The sequence below is a fragment of the Neoarius graeffei genome, chromosome 8 (genome assembly GCF_027579695.1).
Source record: "Neoarius graeffei isolate fNeoGra1 chromosome 8, fNeoGra1.pri, whole genome shotgun sequence".
In the NCBI taxonomy this organism is placed as follows: Eukaryota; Metazoa; Chordata; class Actinopteri; order Siluriformes; family Ariidae; genus Neoarius; species Neoarius graeffei.
The window spans coordinates 12,136,362-12,163,558 of record NC_083576.1 but is presented as its reverse complement, the minus strand read 5'-3'; the positions used below and the strand labels follow the sequence as shown (position 1 = coordinate 12,163,558).

The 27,197-nt window shown below is 40.5% G+C and overlaps 1 protein-coding gene across 1 annotated transcript in view; it reads right to left on the bottom strand.

Annotated features, from left to right (window-relative positions):
* The window catches only part of fstl5 (follistatin-like 5), a 427,630-nt gene that overhangs the window by 353,576 nt on the left and 46,857 nt on the right, over positions 1 to 27,197 (bottom strand). Inside the window, exon 4 of the mRNA XM_060926685.1 lies at positions 23,401 to 23,434. Coding sequence (XP_060782668.1) covers positions 23,401 to 23,434 — 34 coding nt within the window. The remainder of the gene's footprint in view (positions 1 to 23,400; positions 23,435 to 27,197) is intronic.

Below are 27,197 nucleotides of genomic sequence, written 5' to 3'. Positions count from 1 at the left end.
AAAAAGTTGCAATCCTCCATACTCTTCCACGCTTTCATCTGCTTTGTGGTGTAGAAGGACGTCTGCAACACCAGATAGGTCGAGATGTCGGGGAACTCGACTGAAGGGTAGTTTTCGAGATCGTATGACAAATCCTTCTTTCCCATAACAATCTTCTGATATCTAAAGCAAGCAGTGGCTTCTAGATTACAAGCATACTCTGATAAATTATGGCTAGTTGTTTGCACTATGGCAGCTGTTTTGGTTTGTTTGACCACTAGTTGTTTTACCGGAAGTGAAATCGCTAAGAAAAGCCACGTGACTGAAACCCAAGAATGCAATGAGTTGCCTTGTAGCTTCTAGCTTAGCGTACATAATAAACTGGCAATTCAATGTGTACTGTATAGCATATAAACTATACATGGATGTAGATATGGTTCCAAGTTTGTGGTGCCATTTAGTCCTTATAACCCTCAAAAAATATTTTTAATCATTTTTCATCATTGAATCTAAGAAAATATAGATTCAACCATTGAACTAGTGCGTTAAACCAAGAACCAAATTTAAATATGTATCAAGAGTTTCATTTTTACTTTTCTTCATGCTAATGATATGAAGACATTAAGGGAATTCTAATATATTAAACTTTTAAAATCATTTCTTGACACTGATGATTGACTTTCAGTCTTTTATAACTGTCTTGTACTTCCTGTGGGGGCGGCACAGTGGTGCACTGGTTAGTACTGTTGCCTCACAGCAAGAAGGTTCCAGGTTTGAACCTCACAGCCAATGGGGGTGTTTCTGTGTGGAGTTTGAACATATCATCATCTACAGTGCATAATATCATCAAAAGATTCAGAGAATCTGGAAGAATCTCTGTGCGTAAGGGTCAAGGCCGGAAAACCATACTGGGTGCCCATGATCTTCGGGCCCTTAGACGGCACTGCATCACATACAGGCATGCTTCTGTATTGGAAATCACAAAATGGGCTCAGGAATATTTCCAGAGAACATTATCTGTGAACACAATTCACCGTGCCATCCGTCGTTGCCAGCTAAAACTCTATAGTTCAAAGAAGAAGCTGTATCTAACCCTTGTAATGTGTTCGTGTTTTTGTTACACAGGGAGTGCTCCCGGGTCTGGTGGACCCATTGCACTTTAGGACTTTAACATCACCATATATTCAAACCTTTTTTGTTAAAATACTCAGCAACTGTTCCATTCATGCAATTTGCAAGTAGTATTAAGAACATATGTCTTATTTATTCCCCTTTACCTTTATTAATTTACATTTTTAAAAGAAAATGCCACTCGTTTTTGTTTTGTTTTTTATTAAAATGGAAGAAAATAAGGAAATGCATCATATAACAACCATAACTGGGTAATGATCCAAAATGTATAAATCAAACAAGTTCTTCCAACAGTTATTTATTTGAGATTCAACAGAAATTTAACCTATGCATGTCAGTTTACACAACATCTCTCTGAACAGCACTTGAATGCAAACAGATCCAGAACAGATTAGGACACACATGAGGGGCAGATTTTCACTGTATGTGTATTGCAGATATACTTCTGACACTTGGTGCATGTATATTGGGTTTTTCTATCCATCTGGGGTCCACACACTGCACAGCGCTTCCTTTTGTTGACAGTCACAATCTTGCAAACCTGTGTGGGAACAGCACTGCACTGGTGGTTCCCACCAAGGGCCCATCTCTCTTTGTCTCTCTCTCTCTCTCACAGTCAGTCACTCACAAACACACACATATGCACACTCACAGAGAGAGAGAGGGCCAAAGACGAGAATAGGGAAATGAGAGGGGCACAAGAGCTATGATTTCCATACTTTCAATAGCCCGGGTCCAGTAGACCCGAACACCCTCTATGTAATACAAATGTGAAGGGGGTGGAAGCAAGGGGGGGTCAATGATTTTTTTTGTCTGATTCATGTTCCTTGCACAAAATGAGCCAAAGCCAGTGAATCTCAGTGTGAAAAAACAATTCTTTATGTATTTTTTTTAAAGATGAAAACTGAAAACGGGTCCCACAGACCCGAACACGTTACAAGGGCTAAACATGATCCAGAAGTGCAGACGTCTTCTCTGGCCCAAGGCTCATTTAAAATGGACTGTGGCAAAGTGGAAAACTGTTCTGTGGTCAGACGAATCAAAATTTGAAGTTCTTTATGGAAATCAGGGACGCCGTGTCATTCGGACTAAAGAGGAGAAGGACAACCCAAGTTGTTATCAGTGTTCAGTTCAGAAGCCTGCATCTCTGATGGAATGGGGTTGCATTAGTGTGTGTGGCATGGGCAGCTTACACATCTGGAAAGACACCATCAATGCTGAAAGGTATATCCAGGTTCTAGAGCAACATATGCTCCCATCCAGACGACGTCTCTTTCAGGGAAGACCTTGCATTTTCCAACATGACAATGCCAAACCACATACTGCATCAATTACAGCATCATGGCTGCGTAGAAGAAGGGTCCGGGTACTGAACTGGCCAGCCTGCAGTCCAGATCTTTCACCCATAGAAAACATTTGGCGCATCATAAAACGGAAGATACGACAAAAAAGACCTAAGACAGTTGAGCAACTAGAATCCTACATTAGACAAGAATGGGTTAACATTCCTATCCCTAAACTTGAGCAACTTGTCTCCTCAGTCCCCAGACGTTTACAGACTGTTGTAAAGAGAAAAGGGGATGTCTCACAGTGGTAAACATGGCCTTGTCCCAACTTTGAGATGTGTTGTTGTCATGAAATTTAAAATAACCTAATTTTTCTCTTTAAATGATACATTTTCTCAGTTTAAACATTTGATATGTCATCTATGTTCTATTCTGAATTAAATATGGAATTCTGAAACTTCCACATCATTGCATTCCATTTTTATTTACAATTTGTACTTTGTCCCAACTTTTTTGGAATCGGGGTTGTACTTAGTGCCTGTCCCAAACCTGGATGGACTGGGCAGGGTTGTGTCTGGTGTAAAAACCTATGAGGGAACAACCAAAAGAAGAAGTTGTTGTACTTCCATCAGTCAATATCAGAAATAATTGAAAAGAAAGAAAAACGACCTTCTCACGATCTCTTCTTTTCATGATCTTCAGGATATTTGGATGATGCAAATTCCTGTTTAAAAATGTGAAAACTATTTCATCAAGGAGAATGTGGTTGAGGAAAAAAATGTGACCGAAACATTAATTTTTCATCATCTTGAATAAATGAGGCTGTTTTAAGAATGAGAGGTCAAATAGGTTCAAACATTGCTGTACAAATAATACTTTTTGAAGTATTCGAATGAATATATTGCAAGGTTAAGTGCAGTTAAAGTGGTCTGGGACAGGTTTTATTAACAACTGAAATTTTTCATAATGCAGTTGCTTGTTGTTAGTGTTTTTACTTCAACTTTCGATACACAAATGACAATGATGTCATGAGATAACATCATGTCACATGATTATACAGTTTTTTTTTCTTCTCCCCCTTCTCTGATGTACCTATTTCCATAAGCACTCATCACTCTGATTAGCAGCTCTACTTGGGTGCTTTCACATCAATTCACACTTCCATACTTCGATGGGTATCATGTGACCTTCAAACAGGCATGAAAGAAATACAGGGGAATTTCCCAACATTCAGTAGAACTGATGAACTAACAAAGGCTGTTAGATGAGTGCAGATATTTATAATGTTCTAGCTCCAAAACAGGGTTCTCAATGAGGGGTCCAGGAACACCTAGCATAGAAGCCTGAAGCATAGGTAGTGCATTTTAAGCATCAGTATTATTTAAACAAGGGTGGCACAGTGGTGTAGTGGTTAGCACTGTCGCCTCACAGCACGAAGGTTCTGGGTTCAAGCCCAGCGGCCGATGAGGGTCTTTCTGTGTGGAGTTTGCATGTTCTCCCTGTATCTGTGTGGGTTTCTGCCGGGTGCTCTGGTTTCCCCTACAGTCCAAAGACATGCAGGTTCGGCTAATTGGTGGCTCTAAATTGACCGTAGGTGTGAATATGAGTGTGAATGATTGTTTGTCTCTATGTGTCAGCCCTGTGATGACCTGGCGACTTGTCCAGGGTGTACCCCGCCTTTCGCCCGTAGTCAGCTGGGATAGGCTCCAGCTTGCCTGCGACCCTGTAGAAGGATAAGGCGGCTAGAGATAATGAGATGAGATGAGATGATTGTTTGTCTCTATGTGTCAGCCCTGCAATGATCTGACGACTTGTCCAGGGTGTACCCCGCCTCTCACCCATAGTCAGCTGGGATAGGCTCCAGCTTGCCCATGACCCTGCACAGGATAAGTGGTTATGGATTGATGGATGGATATTCTGTATAAATAAACGGCTCAAATGTACGTTAGTGTATATATTTAAATAATGTGCCTATTATTTCAATAATCGTATTGTTTTAGTGAAATAAAAGCTATGCTTAGGGGGTCTGGTTTTTGTTTCACTTTTTTTATATCCAGTTAAAGGGGTCCTTGTCTGCAACGATTTTAACAACCCCTGTCCTAAATTCTAACCCAAGACCAATTGCCTTGACTTTCAACTATTGGAAAGAAAGGTTTGGGCGTTTGGAAAATTAGCCAACTGCTACCTCTTCCCAAATGGTTGGTCTGTTTGAGATTGGTACTGTCCTCATTCGTTGCTGAATTCCCATTAGTTTTGTCATCAATTCCCCTCAGTCTCTCTCTCTCTCTCTCTCTCTCTCTCTCTCAATCCCTCTTTCTCTTTGACAGCATAAAAATGGGCCAAAATGGATCTTGCTTACAGATGGTGAAATTATAAATTAAGCTGTCATGGGATATGCTGTCAGCACCAAAACTTTGGGGAGCCATCAACGAATAATCTGATGTGGAGAAAATAACTGCATCTTCTGCTCATTGCTCATCCTGAATGCTATCTGTTATTAAACTTGTATTGAAATCCCAGGCAGCATGGTAGTGTAGTGGTTAGCACTGTCACCTCACAGCAAGAAGGTTCTGGGTTCAAGCCCAGTGACCGACAGGGGCCTTTCTGTGTGAATTATTATCTCCCCATGTCTGCATGGGTTTCTTCATGGGTTGCTCTGGTTTTCTCCACAGTCTAAAGACATGCCGTTAGGTTAACATGGGGCAGCCATGGCCTGAGGTTGGGCTGAAGCACCCTTGAGCAAGGCACTTAACCCCCAACTACTCCCCAGGCACTGTAGCGTAGCTGCCCGCTGCTCTGGGTATGTGTGTGTTCACTGCTTCAGATGGGTGAAATGCAGAGGTTAAATTTCACTGTGTGCTTGAGTGTATGTGTGACAAATAAAGGCTACTTGGCTAAGAGTGATCACATTTTCAGGATTAATGTACTATAGTATAGGTATAATAACGCTATGTCTATAGCATTGGATTATTTAATCTGACGACAGATTTAGGCAAAATGGCACAATAGCAATTTTTAGAGACCAGGCTATACAGATATTGTATAGAAACATGTTTATTATTATTATTTTGTTGTTGTTGTTGTTATTGTTGAGTACCATATGTGATTTCTTTCCTGTTCCCAAATGCCCTTGAATCCTAAACCAGTTCTGATGTTCAATTTTACAGCGTCTAATTTTGCACCTATTTATATTCGGATATTTTTGGATCTATCACACAATCAGCCCCTTGAAATGTGATTCCGTTGTCAATCCTGAGATGCCACATTTCTATTTGCATTGCGGTGCTTGTTGATGTGCCAGGCACTTCATCTCTGTTTCCAATTACAGAGCATTCTGGAATATTCTGGTGCATGCTTGTCAGTTGCATGCTTTCTATTCACAATTCTGACCTTCAGTTTCATTTTGCTTATTTGCTGTCAAGGCTCATCCATCTATATTCATTCATTCATTTATTTATTTATTTTATACGGACAGATGTCCAGGATCTGAATGTCCAAAAAAGATTAAAAGAAACACCTGGATGCAGAGGCCATTAGGTTGAATTGTCAAAGAGTAAAACTTTTCAAACTCACTACTACTACTACTTAATAATAATAATCTCATCTCATTATTTCTAGCCGCTTTATCCTGTTCTACAGGGTCGCAGGCAAGCTGGAGCCTATCCCAGCTGACTACGGGCGAAAGGCGGGGTACACCCTGGACAAGTCGCCAGGTCATCACAGGGCTGACACATAGACACAGACAACCATTCACACCCACATTCACACCTACGGTCAATTTAGAGTCACCAGTTAACCTAACCTGCATGTCTTTGGACTGTGGGGGAAACCGGAGCACCCGGAGGAAACCCACGCGGACACGGGGAGAACATGCAAACTCTGCACAGAAAGGCCCTCGCCGGCCACGGGGCTCGAACCCGGACCTTCTTGCTGTGAAGCGACAGCGCTAACCACTACACCACTGTGCCGCCCCCTAATAATAATAATAATAATAATAATAAAATGTTGCCAGGCAAAACAAACCTCACCCAGTAGCACTTATGATGAATATGAAGGAAGATATAATGAAAAAATAGGTACCCTATGGGTACATGTGGCTACTGCTTCTAAATAAAATAGTTTTCTGAGCCCATGTCCATACAGTAAATATAGCATATATATATTTATTCTATGAGGCAGTAGCCAAAAAATGAAGTGTAATCCAAAAATGAACAATTTAAAAATCACAGAAGTAAAATATACCAAGTGTCTGTACTTTATATTATTCTACTCTTACAGTTTTCAAAACTGAAACCTCCGAACCGAGGCTGACATACACACGCTGTCACCATGACCCAAACTCTTATTTCCCAGAAATGGCCCGGCGCTAGAGCTCAGTGGAACGCACTTTCCCTCTGTAATAAGCATAAACATGTCTGAAAGCGATTTCTTTAGTCTAGTCCATTTATTTTGAATGGTGAACCGAATTGTATACACTCACTGGCCATTTTAATTGGAACATGTGTATGTGCACGTGCAGTGCGCGACTGTTACACTTACATTCTTACAGCACGATGACATAGTGGCTAGCGCCTCTATATGAGGCAGTAGCCACAACAAAAACGATTTTTACCTTTTTGGTGACCTTGACTGGATGACCTTCAAAATGTTGGCAGTTCTATTTGAGACCAATACCCATCGTTCCTGAAAGTTTCATGAAGATTGATCCAGCTGTTTTCCCATAATATTGTTAATAAAAAAAAAAAAAGAGAGACAAAGAAACCTGACTGAAAACAATACCTTGCCCCTTTTACTCCGTAGCGGATGAGGTAAGAATAATAATAATAGGGTGGCATGGTGGTGTAGTGGTTAGCACTGTCGCCTCACAGCAAGAAGGTTCTGGGTCCGATGAGGGCCTTTCTGTGCGGAGTTTGCATGTTCTCCCCATGTCCGCGTGGGTTTCCTCCGGGTGCTCCGGTTTCCCCCACAGTCCAAAGACATGCAGGTTAGGTTAACTGGTGACTCTAAATTGACCGTAGGTGTGAATGTGAGTGTGAATGGTTGTCTGTGTCTATGTGTCAGCCCTGTGATGATCTGGCAACTTGTCCAGGGTGTACCCCGCCTTTCGCCCATAGTCAGCTGGGATAGGCTCCAGCTTGCCTGCGACCCCGTACAGGATAAGCGGTTATGGATAATGGATGGATGGGTGGATAATAATAATAATAATAATAATGTGTTCCATTTATATTGTGTCATTCTAATACTGTGTCCCTGGAATAAAATCGAATGGAAAGAAGAAAAGGGACAAAAGGTAATTAAAAATACACTTAACTTTTACACATAGCACATTAAGTGATATTAGACTGGATGTCAGAAAATAAGTGAATTCACCCTTCACAGGGTTTGTTACAGGGTTTGTCCATAAACTGCCAAAACTAAAGCTCTGACTTGCGAACCCGACAGTACACAGTAATTAAAAAAAAAAAAAACAGTGCCTTTTCAGTATAGACCTTTTACAAATGGCTTGTCTAATGTACCTCATAGTAACCATGAACTGTTTCTTTGTGGCTGGTCATCGGCTGCTGCTCAAACTGTCTGAACATATCTCGCCTGAGTTTCCCAAAAACTTTGTAGCACAAAGATAATCATTAAATGGTAGAGCGAGCATCACAGTGAACACTCTCTCTCCTAGTTAAGATGCTCTTGTCATTAAGAAGCTTTTGGGAAACCCACCCCGACTAGTGCATGAGTTTATATCCACTTTGAAACATTATAACTACCATTAAAATGATGTGTAAAGTGGGCGGCACGGTGGTGTAGTGGTTAGCGCTGTCGCCTCACAGCAAGAAGGTCCGGGTTCGAGCCCCGTGGCCAGCGAGGGCCTTTCTGTGCGAAGTTTGCATGTTCTCCCCGTGTCCGCGTGGGTTTCCTCCGGGTGCTCCGGTTTCCCCCACAGTCCAAAGACATGCAGGTTAGGTTAACTGGTGACTCTAAATTGACCGTGAGTGTGAATGGTTGTCTGTGTCTATGTGTCAGCCCTGTGATGACCTGGCGACTTGTCCAGGGTGTACCCCGCCTTTCGCCCGTAGTCAGCTGGGATAGGCTCCTGCGACCCTGTAGAACAGGATAAAGCGGCTAGAGATAATGAGCTGAGCTGAAATTTTCAGTCACAACCCTATATAATATCCACTCACTGGCCACTTTATTCGGAACACCCAGCCACCTGCTGTGCTTTTTGATGCAGTTCTCTAATCAGCCGATCCCTTGACAGCAGCACAATGCATCAAATCATGCAGATACAAATCAAGAGCTTCAGTTAATGTTCACTTCACTTCAAACATCAGAACGGGAAAAATCGTGATCTCAAAGTGTGACTTTCTTTCACTGTGGCATGCGTGTTGGTTTGAGCCAGATGGACTGGTTTGTTTGAGCATTTCAGAAACTGCTGATCTCCTGGGGGTTTTCACACACAACACAGTGTTTCCCACAGACCAGGTAGCAATTTGTGGTGCTCCACTGTGCCGATGAGGGAATCGTGCGCGGCGGTGTCGGGGCGGTCGGTGGAGTCGGTCATTGGGGTGTATGCAAAGTGTTTACAGCGGGCGGTGTTCAAACACACAGTATTTTTCTTCAGAGTCACCTGCTGGGACTATTTTAAAGCTACAAGAAGCATTTGAGATTATTCAGTTCAATCTAAATTCTTTTAAGTTCTTTAAGAGAAGACAGCTAGAACAATTTTTACCAGAACCCTGCCTGGTTTCATTCCTCGACCCAACTTTACATTACAGGGCAGGCCATTAGTTTGCTGGGCTTGATGTTGGTGGAAAACCTGTCTTTAAAATTTATGAAAATTACTCACCAAAATTGAAGTTAAAGTTTAGTTTTTACTTGAGATGCACCGATTGCAATTTTTTGGGCCGATTCCGATTTCCCATGGAGTGTGACCTGCCGATACCGATTTCATTTTTTCAAACCACTTCGCAGCACACACAAAGACTATTTTCTTTTTATCTTTTCTTTAATAGAACATTCTGCCAGATTTTCAGTCATAAATTTTCAACACCTCAAAGGTTGAAAACAAACAAAGACATTGCTCTTTGTAAAATCTTTCTTCATGTTTGGTATTAACATATTAATTCCTGAAATAGAAAATTCACATAAACATTTTTTTCTTTTCCCATCCAATATCTGGCACAAAAACAACTTCCCCCTCATATATTATTTGCCTACTGCTATGGAACACACTTTCATAAGCCTATTTAGATCTGAAAACTTATGCCTTATAGAACAACCCATTTCTTCATTCAGTATCAAAATACAAAAATAATTTCCAGTCATACTTATACCATAGCCAATCTATCATCTTTGTCAAATGTGTATTTGTAGAGTAATTTCCAATGGAATCAAGTGCAACCAAGGTTGTAAAACAAACAAAAAGTCATTTTTTTTTATCTCTCTTTGAACAAATCTAACTAGATGTTTGGTAATAGGCTAATGTATTAATTCCTGTAATGGGAAATTCACACAACCACAAATATTTTCTTCTTTTCACATCCAATATCTGGCACACAAAAAAAAATTCACTATATTTGGATATCCAAATATAGTGAATTTTTTTTTTTTGTTAACGGCGCGTGCGCTGGAGCTCGCTAGGCGCTCAGGACTGACACTGTTCTGCGCAAGTGCAACACAATCGCACTAGAAAGCATGTTCAAGCTGCCAGTGTAGCTGCAGTCTTTTTAGTTGCGAATTACAAGTATTTCCACTTTCATCTCTATGTGATACACAAGTTTTGATTGGCAGAAAATTGGCATATTTTGATTTTGACCGGCCGGTCGCCGGTCATGGATGATCACGTGAAAATCGGCCGATTCCGATCGGCAGCCGGTCAATTGGTGCATCTCTGGTTTCTACCTTAGTTTTTTGCCTTTTTGGTGGCAATCTTTCAATCATTCTTTAGTTGACATTCAAGGAATAAATTGCAAAAAACAAGCTGGAGGTTTTTATTTTAAATATTGAACTCAACACTTACCTCAACCAATACTAAAATGAAATAAATAGTATAATGTAACAAAATAATAATAAAATAAAATATCATAATTAGATGTAAGAAACCACTTAAGCTAACACCAAGGCAACTAACAATAATGAAAAGCATTACCCTAATTGGTGCTAAGCCTGCATGCCCTATCAGAACATTTAATTCTGCGTGGCTTCCTGAAAAAAAACTCAAGTGCCCTATCGTAAGGGAAGTCATTGCTGAAGCGGGATAAACGGGATAATGCAATAAGGCCGGTTCCTCGAGTCAAGCTGCTACTGTATGCATCAAAATTGGTTTCTAGCCTGACTCAGGGATGTCCGTTTCCTGTAAGCCAAGAAGGCTATGATAAAGCTCATCACGAGCACGATGTAGGCTACCTTTTAAAATAAGGGGTCGGAAAGTGAATCGGGAAGGCTGCGTTATTTTTAATTAGCCTAACAGGCCTATTTGCAGTCCGGGTATATACGCACTGGCAGGCCTGTGTACACACCTCTCCGTCTCTCTCTGTGCGCGCGCGCGCGCGCGTGAACGAGAAGAAAGAGCACTATGAATGAACGGAACGATACGCAACGGAATTTTTTTTTTCAAAATCGCGAGTCTGATTGTGTGGCGATAGGAATCCATTGTGTGGCGCTGCGCCACACAATGGTCTATGTATGGGAAACCCTGCAACAGTCTCTAGAGTTTACACAGAATGGTGCGAAAAACAAACAAAACAAAAAAAAAACACTGAGTTGAGTGAGCGACAATTCTGTGGATGGAAACAAACGCCTTGCTGATAAGAGAAGTCAGAGGAAATGAGCATTTTTCCCAGGAAGGATATAGCAACTCATATAATCACTCTTTACAGCCATGGTGCACAGAAAAGTATCTCAGCATGCAACAGAAAACAGAAGACGACATTGGGTTCCACAGACAAGAACAGGAATCTTAGAATCAAGAACAAGTTCGTATTAAAGTGGCTGGTTGGTGAGTATACAGTATTACAAATGTCACTATAATTATTACCTCTGCCAACTTTGTTGGAGGAGGTCATGTTTTTGCTTCCGTTTGTTTAAATGGTTTGTCTGTTCTCAACGTAACTCAAAAAATCGTGGACGGATTTGGATGAAATTTGGTCGACAGCTTTAGTATTATCTGAGGTTCAAGTGATTTGATTTTGATGTTGATAATATGTGGCTTGGGGGAGGTATACACTCTACCAAGTGCCCTTCTAGTTCTTATTGTTATCATTGAAATATTCTGTTATGTTACCAGTTCATTTATGAGATCATTCACTATTTCGCCTGGTTACATAACTGTAAATGTTAAATGACAAAATATCATACAAGGAAGTGCCAATGTTTGCATGGTTCTTGAATACAAAGAGGGAAGCTTTTATTTTTTTTAACAGTCTGAACCAATTCCAAATTACAAATCGAATGAACCCATTAAGGAAGCTAATAACCCATTATTAAATATTAAGCAAGACAGATGAATTCTTTTTCGTAATGATACCTTGAATAAATGATCATTTCTTTTCAGTCATTCATTACTTATGATAATGAAAGCACACTAAAGGTGATGATAGACAGGGCAACTTTTTGGGGCAATGTTGCCAGCAACGGGTAACCAGGTGAAACACAGGGCAACCAATTAGGGCAACAGATGACTGGCAGCAACCAATCAGATAAGAGCAAATCTCTTACCAGGGAGACAGACAGTGCAAAGATGGACACTGAAACATTTGCAGCTGTCACTTTTGTCTTGGCTTCAGCCTTTATTTATTTTGTTCAAGTACAGTAAGTATCACTTCTGGAACAAAACTGAATAGATACTCTGGTCAAAAGATAACTTGCCATTATTTTAACATTTATAAAAGTCAAAATAACCACATTATTCTGTTAATAATAAAAACTTTCTAAATTTCTTTCAAAATGTTATGAGCCTCAATCACATATGCTATAAATACAACCCTGATTCCAAAAAAATTGGGACAAAGTACAAATTGTAAATAAAAACGGAATACAATGATGTGGAAGTTTCAAAATTCTATATTTTATTCAGAATAGAACATAGATGACATATCAAATGTTTAAACTGAGAAACATGAGGAGGTAATCCAGCGCAAGCAGCCGTCTGCTCCTGCAGCCACGAAGGCGCTGGTCACGCACCCGCTTGTCACACTGGGGGTAAAAATGGTGACCGCGGAAAGTTAGAGAAGGAATGCGAGGAATGCGAGAGTGTCTCCTGGCAGTGACCTTCAGGGGGAAATGTTTCCTCGGCAATGGCCTGAACCGAGGCCGGTGCTGTCTCAGGGAGCCGAATGTCGATAAGATATATAAATTGTTTGGTCTTTCCAGATGCAGTCTTTGCACGTCCACACCGCTCATCCATATCTGTCCATTCCGTCCAATCTATTCAAATTCAAATTGATCTCCGAAAAATGTATTCCTTGCAAAGCTGAAAGCTGCTCCGAGATAACAACCATTTTGTGGTTAAAGTTCTGAATGTCCACAGTCCGAGTGCCAACAGCTTTGCCCACCACTCCAATCATATCGGGCAGCTTTGTGGGGCTTTGAACAGCTGTCACCGTTGTCTGATTTCCTCGATATACCAGGGCAATGCCTAATCCAATCAGCAAAAGTCCTGTAATCATGGTTCCGAATAGGTAGATATCTTCAATGTCCTCCACAGAAAGAATCGCCAGGCACACGACCCGCCACCGCTCCCACATGTCCTTCGTGTAACCAGCCGCAAACGTTCCGGCAGGACAGACGGGTTCCCCCGAACCCAGGCTTCTCGTCGAGAAAACTGTGTCAGTTTCATTAGGAGACCAGTTTATCAATTCCATGCTTTTTTTATTTTAGAAAGTAATGCAGGGAGAGTCTCTTCAAAAAGTACAGCAGACGAGACAAGACACAGAAGCACAAGCAGGGAAAAAAAAGGAGGGAGAGGGAGAGCAGAAAATGCGACCACCTTCCGTGGAAGCACGGAGAGAAAAAAAATCTGTCCCTTCAAAAGTAAACTTGACTTGACTATATTAATTTTTTTTTAAAATTCATCTTCAAGCCCCTGAATGCATCATTCTCTCAACAATTGATAGAAAATAACCAGGGTCTGTGAGACATGACACAAATGCAGTATGTTTTTCTGGATGCGCTTGCTACAGGGTGCCATCACTTTTAAAGTTTGAGTAAGATGTTTAAGGATAAATAGCCTATGGGAACTAACCACCATCTGCCAGACAACGGTCATCAAAACTCCCACGCCTCATCATCCTGCATGCTGACTGTCACTTACTGAACCCCCTGCAGAGTTCTAGACAAGTTTAATCCAAAGTTATCCAGTACATCTGCGGTATGGTGTCAATACTGAACTCTTCCTTCAAAAAAAGAAAAAAGAAATGAAATAAAAATAACTCCCTTCTCTCTTCGATGAGGCAGGGACATATCTGTCCTGATGTGTTTTATTCCTCTTATGCGACAGTAAATTGTCAATGATTGCAGTTTATTTACTAAGGAAAAAAACACATCATACTTTTTATCCATTTATAGTTACAATCAATGTTGTAAAATGCCTTCGAAGCAACTCAGTTCCTGTTCTCATTTACAGCAACTAGAAACAGTTGCTTCATCATCAGCCTTTCTTTTTTTTCTCTTTCTCTTTCACAAAGCATCGGCAACAGAGACTCATTTCATAAATGTTAAATAAAAGACTAAAAAAAAATACAGCTTGTGCAGCTGTTACTGAAAAACCATAAAGTGTAACATCTCTTGTGTTGAAAACTGTTACACAGCTGGACACTGGAGACTCCTTACAGAGAGCTTCACCACCAAAGCCATGGTCTAATGGTTAAAGAAGCAACTTTAGGACTATAAGGTTGGTGGTTTGATTCCCTGGACGAGTAGGAATTTCTGAAGTGCCCTTCAGCAAGGCACCTTACTGCTCTTCAGTGTATGTTGTACATTGCTCTAGATAAGAGTGTCTGTAATGTACCAAGAGGTTTTTGTTCTTAGTTTTAAATGATGTGAACTGTTGATGAATTAGAGTTACTATAATAAATGATAATGTATAAAAACAAGCATGTTACTATAATGCCTACAGTATGATTTGAATTACTACTGTCAGAGATTCTCTTATAGAAAATCAATCAACACCCAATAAAAGTCTGATTAATAAATGCAGAACAAACATAACATCTAAAGCGGTTGCTCCTTCTCAGGCTGCTACCGTAAGTGATATGTGGTGCAGTGAGACAGAGTCATTAAAGCGTAAAATGAAGTCATACTCAAGGCTAAGAAAGAACTGTGAGAATAAGAAAAGGTCAGTGAAGGAGGAAGGAGTGCATTAAACTGAAGAATTAGTGACAGGTGAGCCCTCCCTTTATGATAATGCCTCCTATCTGATTACAGCTTTGACCTTTTGCAGTTCGGAGATGAGTCGAGGTCTTCATTACACTCTGATTAGCTGCTGCTGGAGTCGATCGCGGAGCTTATAACGCAGAACTGAACCCGGGTCAGAATAACGACAGGCTTTATAGCTTATATTCATCTGTCAGAACGGCGAAGAAGGAGATGCATTTATCTCACCGCAGGAAACCTCTTGGCTTTCCCTCTGGCCGTTTGGCGTCACCTGACAGGCACCAGGCCATCTCCATTACTGATGAGCTCTGGTCCAAGGCCAGTGTGTGATTTACAGCAAGGGCTACTGCATGCCTATTTGTTAACATGGCCATTAATGTAACTCTGTGTGTGCAAGACCATTTCTCTGTTCAGGATGGAGAATTTGAGTGGATGGAATACTGAAAATAAACACGATTTAAAGCAATAAATGAGGGGTGAATGTGGGGCAAAACCAATTTCCTAATATCATTTGGATTTCTGAGAATAGGTGCGTGGGTGTTCATAATAATAATAATAATAATAATTTAAAAAAAAAACAGTTCACAGTTATCATAGCATATACCGTAGTGCTCAGAGTATGACTAATTTTCTATCACAGTGGCTTGGACAGTAGTCTTTGCTGCAAGGTTTATATCAAAGCCCTCATTTGAATACATTTTCATTTCTATATAACAACTTGCACAGTGTATTTTGATACATGCTTTATAAGGAAGAACACACAATAAAATAATATACGTCATTAGTATAAATATACAGGTGACTATAGAAAATCGTGCATGCTAATTGGTTGAGAAATTTGGACTATTTATCGATAATCACATCGACTGACTCGGCAAAATGGCGGCCAATCGCTTTGTCACCGTAAGCGAGGAAGAATAACAATTAATGAAAGAAAATGTTGTTCCTAAAAGTACTAAAAGTATTACGAAGTTTGGTCTAAAACTATTCAAAGATAAGATGGGATTTTGATTTATTTTATCGATTTCAAAACAAAGTATTATATATGAGTCGGCATAGATAAGCGACACAAATCTGTGCCGCACCATTATTACATTTGCATGCCGCTTTTGAAGTTTGAAATAAATTATTGATTTAAACCTCTTTTTTTTTCAAATAATCACCTTTGTATTTATACTACAGCAATTATCCGCCTCAGGTTCGGTGAATATCGGTGATTATTGTACATACAGGACACATTTTCAATGGAATAAAAACGTGTTCTGTTCCCTTCTAGTGGGTTTCATTCATTTGGTTTGATAGCATGCAATATTGTTAGCATATTGCTTATCCTATGTGTATTACATCACTCTACCCAATGGAGAATGAGCGTTGAATATCGTTTATGAAATTGCATGGTTGTCAAGACAACATGACGTCACATTTCAGAGACGTAAAACTTCCACACTGGGACAATTTGTAAACAAACATGGCCGCCAGGTTTGCTTCATTAAATACAGAAGATTTTGAGAGAATTTTGAAAGGGAAAGATGCGATGAACACCTGAAAGGAAAGTGTATGTATAATAATAGTAATAATATTGGCTGCCTTTTTTCATGGTATATCAGATATATTCCATTCAACTACTCGTCTTTGACTTGTTCAATATCATGGTAGCTGAATGGAATATATCTAATACACCACTCAACGCCAGCCAATATTATTTAAATAATAACCTCAACTTTGTCTCAGGTATTATTCACAGATATTCACAGTTGTAGTGTGATATGTTATTATTTTTTGTACACCCGCACGCTCTGGAGTGTGCTATTCCACTTATACCACGGCAATTTGCCAAAAAGTACAATGTGTGATTTATTAGTGAATGACAAGTCACACTTATCAGGACTTTACACCATAGTTAGATTTAATGTTCTGGAACATCAGCAAGACAAATTAGATACGGTTATCACTTACATTATAGCCATAATAAAAAGTCATTTCCTCACCAGCAACACTCTCTCTCTCTCTCTCTCTCTCAGGGAAAAAAAAAGTGTAAATTCCTGGGCCGTACTGGGAAACTTAACAACAAAGCACCATGACTGTTACAAACCGCTGACACCTTAGACAACAACCAAAAATGTCACCACATCAACAATTATAAACAGTTTTATTTTTTAAACAACTTTTTACCTCCAACAACTTCTTTGGAGGAGGTTATGTTTTCACCTCTGCTTGTTTGCCTTTTCACAATGTAACTCACAAACTACTGAACAGATTTGGATGAAATTTGGAGAAAAGGTGAGCCATGATCCAAGGAACAATTGATTAGAATTTGATGCAAATACGGATATGTACAGTGGTGCTTGAAAGTTTGTGAACCCTTTAGAATTTTCTATATTTCTGCATAAATATGACCTAAAACATCATCGGATTTTCACACAAGTCCTAAAAGTACAACCCCGATTCCAAAAAAGTTGGGACAAAGTACAAACTGTAAATAAAAACAGAATGCAATGATGTGGAAGTTTGAAAATTCCATATTTTATTCAGAATAGAACATAGATGACATATCAAATGTTTAAACTGAGAAAATGTATCATTTAAAGAGAAAAATTAGGTGATTTTAAATTTCATGACAACAGCACATCTCAAAAAAGTTGGGACAAGGCCATGTTTACCACTGTGAGACATCCCCTTTTCTCTTTACAACAGTCTGTAAACATCTGGGGACTGAGGAGACAAGTTGCTCAAGTTTAGGGATAGGAATGTTAACCCATTCTTGTCTAATGTAGGATTCTAGTTGCTCAACTGTCTTAGGTCTTTTCTGTCATATCTTCCGTTTTATGATGCGCCAAATGTTTTCTATGGGTGAAAGATCTGGACTGCAGGCTGGCCAGTTCAGTACCCGGACCCTTCTTCTACACAGCCATGATTCTGTAATTGATGCAGTATGTAGTTTGGCATTGTCATGTTGGAAAATGCAAGGTCTTCCCTGAAAGAGACGTCGTCTGGATGGGAGCATATGTTGCTCTAGAACCTGGATATACCTTTCAGCATTGATAGTGTCTTTCCAGATGTGTAAGCTGCCCATGCCACATGCACTAATGCAACCCCATACCATCAGAGATGCAGGCTTCTGAACTGAGCGCTGATAACAACTTGGGTCGTCCTTCTCCTCTTTGGTCTGAATGACACGGCGTCCCTGATTTCCATAAAGAACTTCAACTTTTGATTCGTCTGACCACAGAACAGTTTTCCACTTTGCCACAGTCCATTTTAAATGAGCCTTGGCCCAGAGAAGACGTCTGCACTTCTGGATCATGTTTAGATACGGCTTCTTCTTTGAACTATAGAGTTTTAGCTGGCAACGGCGGATGGCATGGTGAATTGTGTTCACAGATAATGTTCTCTGGAAATATTCCTGAGCCCATTTTGTGATTTCCAATACAGAAGCATGCTTGTATGTGATGCAGTGCCGTCTAAGGGCCCGAAGATCATGGGCACCCAGTATGGTTTTCCAGCCTTGACCCTTATGCACAGAGATTCTTCCAAATTCTCTGAATCTTTTGATGATATTATGCACTGTAGATGATGATATGTTCAAACTCTTTGCAATTTTACACTGTCGAACTCCTTTCTGATATTGCTCCACTATTTGTCGATGCAGAATTAGGGGGATTGGTGATCCTCTTCCCATCTTTACTTCTGAGAGCCGCTGCCACTCCAAGATGCTCTTTTTATACCCAGTCATGTTAATGACCTATTGCCAATCGACCTAATGAGTTGCAATTTGGTCCTCCAGCTGTTCTTTTTTGTACCTTTAACTTTTCCAGTCTCTTATTGCCCCTGTCCCAACTTTTTTGAGATGTGTTGCTGTCATGAAATTTCAAATGAGCCAATATTTGGCAAGAAATTTCAAAATGTCTCAATTTCGACCTTTGATATGTTGTCTATGTTCTATTGTGAATACAATATCAGTTTTTGAGATTTGTAAAGTATTGCATTCCATTTTTATTTACAATTTGTACTTTGTCCCAACTTTTTTGGAATTGGGGTTGTAGATAAAGAGAACCCAGTTAAACAAATGAGACAAAATATGATACTTGGTCATTTACTTATTGAGGAAAATGATCCAATGTTACATATCTGTGAGTGGCAAAAGTATGTGAACCTCTAGGATTAGCAGTTAATTTGAAGGTGAAATTAGAGTCAGGTGTTTTCAATCAATAGGATGACAATCAGGTGTGAGTGGGCACCCTGTTTTATTTAAAGTGCCATTCCACCATTGGATGTATTCTTTGGCATAAAATACAATATATTTTATGACAACATGACTAGACAGAGAAATCTTTTAGCTTCAAAATGATATCTCATCTCATTGTCTCTAGCCGCTTTATCCTGTTCTACAGGGTCGCAGGCAAGCTGGAGCCTATCCCAGCTGACTACGGACGAAAGGCGGGGTACACCCCGGACAAGTCGCCAGGTCATCACAGGGCTGACACATAGACACAGACAACCATTCACACTCACATTCACACCTACGGTCAATTTAGAGTCACCAGTTAACCTAACCTGCATGTCTTTGGACTGTGGGGGAAACCGGAGCACCCGGAGGAAACCCACGTGGACACGGGGAGAACATGCAAACTCCGCACAGAAAGGACCTCGCTGGCCACGGGGCTCGAACCCGGACCTTCTTGCTGTGAGGCGACAGCACTAACCACTACACCACCGTGCCGCCCTCTCAAAATGATATATCAAACATAATTTTTTGACAACGACAAGTATATTAATTTTGCGACCAAAGTCACCTACCCTTTTAATGTCCGCGCGGTAGTGAAACGTGATGTCATTGGCAGGTTCCCCTTCTTGTGTACCACGTGTCGGTCTATTTTTAGACCAGGAAACCCCCAAAGTGAGAGAGTCATTTCTCCTCGTATATGGGGGCCAAAAAAATTGCGAAAAATTTTGAGTTAATCTTTCAGTTAGCTAGATTTATTGGTATTAGCTAGATTTATTGGTATTATTTTTATCGCGTTCTATCCGCCATTGCTGATGATATGTGCCACGTCACACATCACGTGGTACACAAGAAGGGAAACCTGCCGATGACATCACGTGTGGAAATTAAAAGGGTAGGTGACTTTGGTCGCAAAATTAATATACTTGTCGTTGTCAAAAAATTATGTTTGATATATCATTTTGAAGCTAAAAGATTTCTCTATCTAGTGATACCATTTATATATGTTGTCAAAATATATTGTATTTTATGCCAAAGAATACATCCAATGGTGGAATGACACTTTAAAGAACAGGGATCTATCAAAGTCTGATCTTCACAACACATGTTTGTGGAAGTGTATCATGGCACGAACAAGATCTCAGAAAAAGCGTTGTTGATGCTCATCAGGCTGGAAAAGGTTACAAAACCAGCTGTAAAGAGTTTGGACTCCACCAATCTGCAGTCAGACAGATTGTGTACAAATGGAGGAAATTCAAGACCATTGTTACCCTCCCCAGGAGTGGTTGACCAACAAAGATCACTCCAAGAGCGAGGCGTGTAATAGTCGGCAAGGTCACAAAGGACCCCAGGGTAACTTCAAAGCAACTGAAGGCCTCTCTCACACTGGCTAATGTTAATGTTCATGAGTCCACCATCAGGAGAACACTGAACAACAATGGTGTGCATGGAAGGGTTGCAAGGAGAAAACCACTGCTCTCCAAAAAGAACATTGCTGCTCATCTGCAGTTTGCTAAAGATCACATGGACAAGCCAGAAGGCTTTTGGAAAAATGTTTTGTGGACGGATGAGACCAAAATAGAACTTTTTGGTTTAAATGAGAAGTGTTATGTTTCGAGAAAGGAAAACACTGCATTCCAGCACAAGAACCTTATCCCATCTGTGAAACATGGTGGTGGTAGTATCATGGTTTGGGCCTGTTTTGCTGCATCTGGGCCAGGACGGCTTGCCATCATTGATGGAACAATGATTTCTGAATTATACCAGCGAATTCTAAAGGAAAATATTCAGACATCTGTCCATGAACTGAATCTCAAGAGAAGGTGGGTCATGCAGCAAGACAACGACCCTAAGCACACAAGTCATTCTACCAAAGAATGATTAAAGAAGAATAAAGTTAATGTTTTGGAATGGCCAAGTCAAAGTCCTGACCTTAATCCAACCGAAATGTTGTGGAAGGACCTGAAGTGAGCAGTTCATGTGAGGAAACCCACCAACATCTCAGAGTTGAAGCTGTTCTGTATGGAGGAATGGGCTAAAATTCCTCCCAAGCCGGTGTGCAGGACTGATCAACAGTTACCGGAAACGTTTAGTTGCAGTTATTGCTGCACAAGGGGGTCACACCAGATACTGAAAGCAAAGCTTCACATACTTTTGCCACTCACAGATATGTAATATTGGATCATTTTCCTCAATAAATAAATGACCAAGTATAATATTTTTGTCTCATTTGTTTAACTGGGTTCTCTTTATCTACTTTTAGGACTTGTGTGAAAATCTGATGATGTTTTAGGTCATATTTATGCAGAAATATAGAAAATTCTAAAGGGTTCACAAACTTTTAAGTACCACTGTACGTGGATCCAGCACTTTTTTGTCTGTTCCAAATGTAAATCAAAATGTAGAGAACAGATGAAATTTGGCATACAGCTTTCGTATTGTCCATTACTTTAATGTTGTCCTGATCCCCGCTATGGATCATGATTATGATTATTAGATTCACTCGAATAAATGGGATGCTGAGTTCACACCCTTGAGTCCTGTCTCAGCTAGCCACATAGTGTGTTCCATTTTTACTGGAAAGAGTCAGGATTTCCAATTTACTAGTTCCCAGTCAGAAATGTTAATTAATTTTATTTGTCACATAGTGACAGGGGAAGAATACAGGACAAAGCCCTAATTGATTTTCAATCCCTTTGGCATAGATTTTTACACCAGATGCCCTTCCTGATGCAACCCTCCCCAATCTTTCTGAGCTTGGGATCAGCATCAAGTATGCACTGGCTTGTTCAAATCCAGTAGCTGGGTATTTTACCTTGAAAAATGGAAGGGGGGAACTGGAGAACCCAAAGGAAACCCATGCAGACCATGCAAACTCCACACAGAAAGGCCTCTGTCAGCCATGGGGTTTGAACCCAGAACCTCCCTGCTGAGATATAACATTGCTAACCACTATGCCACCCAAACATTAGCCAGAATGCCCCTTGAAGTCAGATTTCTGACTCAGAAAGTCCGAGAAACCTCACTGACCCCGATTTCCAAATCCAAGATGGCTGCTCTGTGCATCAACAGTAGTGAAAGCTGTAATAATATCCTGTTTATTAGCACTTCTCCCCTATTTGTGTCTTATTAAATCAGTTGTATATACAGTACTGTCTAACTTTTATCTTGCTACAGTGTTTGTATCCACAAAACACTGCAAATGCATCGTTATCAACTGGTATTGCTAACAATGGCGAACGATATCTAGAACTAGCATTGCTCATTGTTATTCTGACTTGTTGGACTGGAATGCGGTCAAATTGGATGTGGCATCATTCCTATCATCAGCTCCAACTTCTGAGGGAAATGGAATGGAGCAGAAATATGTATACATGCTCCAGGGTGCAAGAATGTTCTTGTTGCCAAAACAAAGATGATGGTGGAAGGTCATAGGTCGATCAGATATTAAATGCATATAATTGTGATGCTGTTTTCTTTTCATTCATTTTTATTTTCATTTAGTAATCATAGATAATAATCATAACAATAATCATAGATGCTTTTTTTTTTTTTTTACTTTCCTTTTGGATGTAGGAAGTGGGGGCTTTGGCTGGCTGATTGCAAGGTTATGAGTTCAAATCCCAGCACTGTCAAGCTGCTCAGATGTATCCAGACTCAATTTTAGGTCTATTTGGATATAAGCGCTAGCCAAATGTGCAGAATATAACTGTGAAATGAACTGGATGTATCACATGATTAAAAAATAAATAAATACATTCTTAGAATTACACTTATTTAGCACTCATCACTAAACAAACCTCCAGGACATATTAATTCCCATACTGTCCTTCCTGAAGTTTCTTACTGACTTGGGTCTCCAGAGACATGAAAGCTATGATGGGGGACAAATTAATCCAGAAATATTTCTGAACTCTCTTGGAGTTGATTTATTAATAAATACAGCAGGGACACGCAAGGAAAGAAAAGACCATATGTCTGATATTTTTGTACATCTGGTAGCGATAGATTAGCACTGGTGATGGATTCTCCCTGTGTCCTTCTTGTCATCACTCTGTCTTCACACTGTCTTCATGTGTGTGTGTGTTATTTTTTCCCCCTTCATTCAGAGCAAACGTTGAATTTCTGGTCTCAACCCTTTATTGGTACAGTCTACCACAGGTGGAGTATGGGGTGCATATCAAAACACACACTCCTCACACACTCGCCACTCTTGGCAGAAGAAGCCATTTATCATACGTTTCAACAACATGGGCTGTCCAAACACATCTGAGAAGAACAGTGCTGCCATTTGACATTTGTGTCCTCTGTAATAAGAACATCTTCAAAGCCGTGCTTAACATTTCAAGTTCAAGAAAAATTGGAGTCAATGTGTGAGCAACATGGGGATAGAGAGACAGAGAGAGAGGCATTACATACCCTTAATCCGCAAACTCTCCGGGATCCCATCCTGCTGGAACAAGAACAGAGAGAGACAGGAAGTTATAAAAACGTCACGTACCGTAGTAGACATGCTTTCCAGACAGCTTGTTGATGGATCTCTAACAAATCCTAACATGCAATCGGCACCTCAATGTGTCACACGCTTTACACACCTCAGAGACATAAGCCTGCTGAGAAATGTCTTCTGCACTGTCATGTAAGAATAATAATAACAAGTGTTGCCAGGCAAAACAAACCTCGCCCGGTAGCACTTGTGATGAATATGAAGGAAGATATCATGACAAAATGAGTTTGACCTTTTAGGTGACTTTGACCTTGATTTTGACATTGTCTCATCTCATCTCATTATCTGTAGCCGCTTTATCCTGTTCTACAGGGTCGCAGGCAAGCTGGAGCCTATCCCAGCTGACTACGGGCGAAAGGCGGGGTACACCCTGGACAAGTCGCCAGGTCATCACAGGGCTGACACATAGACAACCATTCACACTCACATTCACACCTACGGTCAATTTAGAGTCGCCAGTTAACCTAACCTGCATGTCTTTGGACTGTGGGGGAAACCGGAGCACCCGGAGGAAACCCACGCGGGCACGGGGAGAACATGCAAACTCCGCACAGAAAGGCCCTCGCCGGCCACGGGGCTCGAACCCGGACCTTCTTGCTGTGAGGTGACAGCGCTAACCACTACACCACCGTGCCGCCCATTTTGGCATGGTGTGAACCAATAAACATGGTTCAAATTCTGATTCTCATTTGCACACTGTACTGCTCTCAGCCAATCAGAATACATCTGAATGAATATGAAGGAAGATATTATGAAAAAATGATTTTGACCTTTTTGGTGACCTTGATTGGATGACCCTCAAAATGTTGGAGGATCTATTTGAGACCAATGCCCATCTATCCTGAAAGTTTCATGAAGATTGGTCCAGCTGTTTTCCCATACCATCATTACCAACCAAACAAACAAACAAACAAACTCCACCCAAAACAATACCTCGCCCCCTGATGGACGCCGTCCCAGGCAAGGTAATAATAATAACAATAAATGCTTGCAGCAACAGTCATGTTCTCAGAGACATGTGAGAGACATTGGTTCTGCATCAACGTTTTAATCAATATCTTAGTCTTCTATCTCATCAGATGAACGCTTCCTGATGTTTGCCCTGTTCTATAGAGTGCCTTTACAAAATTATTGACACCTATCATGAAAATGAAGTTAATAAATAACAAGTAGAGCTCAGTGTGTGTTGATGGGAATGACTCAGCTGTCAACAAGTCTATTCATTCTTGCTATTAAGCTGTGTGCCTGAAATTCAAACAGAAAGGAAGATTTTGAAGAAAAAACTACAGATATTTAACCTTGCTGTGACCTTCAACCTGCTTGGATCAATTCCAAAATCTCATCAGTTTAATCAAGTAACATTGCTGGTTACAATGGTAGTTCCATATCAATCCGACAAATGTTCCTGAGCTTAGTCCATCCATCCATCCATCCATCCATTATCCATAACCGCTTATCCTGTGCAGGGTTGCGGGCAAGCTGGAGCCTATCCCAGCTGACTATGGGCGAGAGGTGGGGTAAACCCTGGACAAGTCGCCAGATCATCGCAGGGCTGACACATAGAGGCAAACAGCCATTCACACTCACATTCACACCTACGGTCAATTTAGAGCCACCAGTTAACCTAACCTGCATGTCTTTGGACTGTAGGGGAAACCAGAGGAAACCCACACAGACACGGGGAGAACATGCAAACTCCACACAGAAAGGCCCCCATTGGCCACCAGGCTTAAACTCAGAACCTTCTTGGTGTGAGGCAACAGTGCTAACCACTACACCACTGTGCCGTCCCCTGAGTTTAGTATTTCTTGCATTTATTTATTTATTTATTTATTTATTTATTTAATGTTTGTGTATGTGAACTGCTTTTCAACTGTTGTGAGCAGAAAAGCATAAAATATTGAGACACATTAGTTACAACAAAAGAAGATAGGAGGAGAAGGATAGGAATGGAACCTGATGTGTTTTTTAGCTCATCCGGCCATAGGCTAGGCCGGGTGAGGTGAGCTTATGCAATCACTCATCATCCGTCATCATCGTTGTCCATCCACAATTTACAAAAATCGATACTCCTCCTACAGGATAGGTCAGATTTTGATCAAACTCACATCCAATGTTTCCCAGGTGGGTGTGCATAAAAGTTGTCAAGATGGTGGCATTATCTGTCATATTTATGATTTAATGGGCATCTGAAATTTTGGGGTGACTCATCACATTAAACGCTACTCTTCATAAACTGCTGGGATGTTTTCACTGAAACTCACCCAGAAGACTCTAAAGACATATTATTCCAAGAAGAATTATTCACCAAGTGGCGCCACCTGCCATGAATGAGGCTACAGAGGGGTCACATGCAATTTCATGAAAATCACTACTCCTTCTACAGGAGTGATCCAATTTTGATCAAACTCATACAGAATGTTCCCCAGGTTGGTATGCAAAGAAATTGTCAAGACGGTGGCACCACCTATCAAATTTAACATATTATGGGTCTTTGAAAATTTTGTGTGACTCATCACACTAAACACTACTGTTTGGAAACTGCTAGGATGTTTTCACTGAAACTCACCCAAAAGACTCTAAAGACATTTCCCAACAAGAATTGTTCACCAGGTGGCGCCACATCCAATGGATGCGGCTACACGGGGTCATATACAATTTCCTATAAATTGCTACTCTTCCCACAGGATTGACTGGATTTCAAACTGACACACAACAACAGTGGCCAGTATGAGATCCAGCCTCATTGAGACTATTTTCTGTTGTAGTCCATCTGCCTCGAGGTTCAGCATGTTGTGATGTGAGATGCTTTTCTGCTCATCACATTTGTAAAGAGTGGTTCACCTAGTTAACATGGACTTCCTGCCAACTGAAACCAGTCTGGCCATTCTCCTCTGACCTATCTCATCAACAAAGCAGCTCGTTGGATTTTTTTTTTTTTTCTGCACCATTATGTGAAAATTCTAGAGACTTTTGTATGTGAAATGAAAATCCCAGCAGTTTCTGAAATACATAAATACACCAGACATCAACAACTGATCACCTAAAGATTAACTGAGAGAGAGAGATTACTGTGCAGTACATATTTAAATTTAGTTCTACTGAGAATATTTTTGTTTGAACAAAGATAGTTTCTCCTACTGACTGAGCGCAAAATTAGAATTTTTACGTGTAATTCATATTTTATCCATCCATTTTAGCTCGTTATCTGTATTTATCAAATTCATAGCCAGTCCTCGATATCAATTTCTGATATCCATACAGCATGTTTGACAAAACAGCCTCTGAGATTAAAATCATTTCTAAAGGTTAACTGAAGCCTCTAGAAGTCCTTCCGTAATCACCATGGGAGGCAAAAGGCAAATGTTACATGCCAATTTTATACATGGCCATTTCTAATAGCAGCACAGTCAATTTTTTGCCATCAGGAAATTTAAAACCATTGCTGGCTGCTTTGGGAGTTAGAAGAAGCCAAATTATTGTGAATGGTATTCTCCATTAAAGCCTGGAAGCTGCCAACCATGAATAGACATGACAGTAGCATGAATATTTGATACTCTCGTACTCTGCAAAGATTCATTTTTCCCCCAGATGCAGGGTTCGGGATATGTGGAGAATGAGGAGGATTCATATTTTTTTGATTCACTCTTTCTTTGCTCCTCATAGGGGAGCATAATGGAGTTGATGCATAATGCAGGGAGCCTAGAGC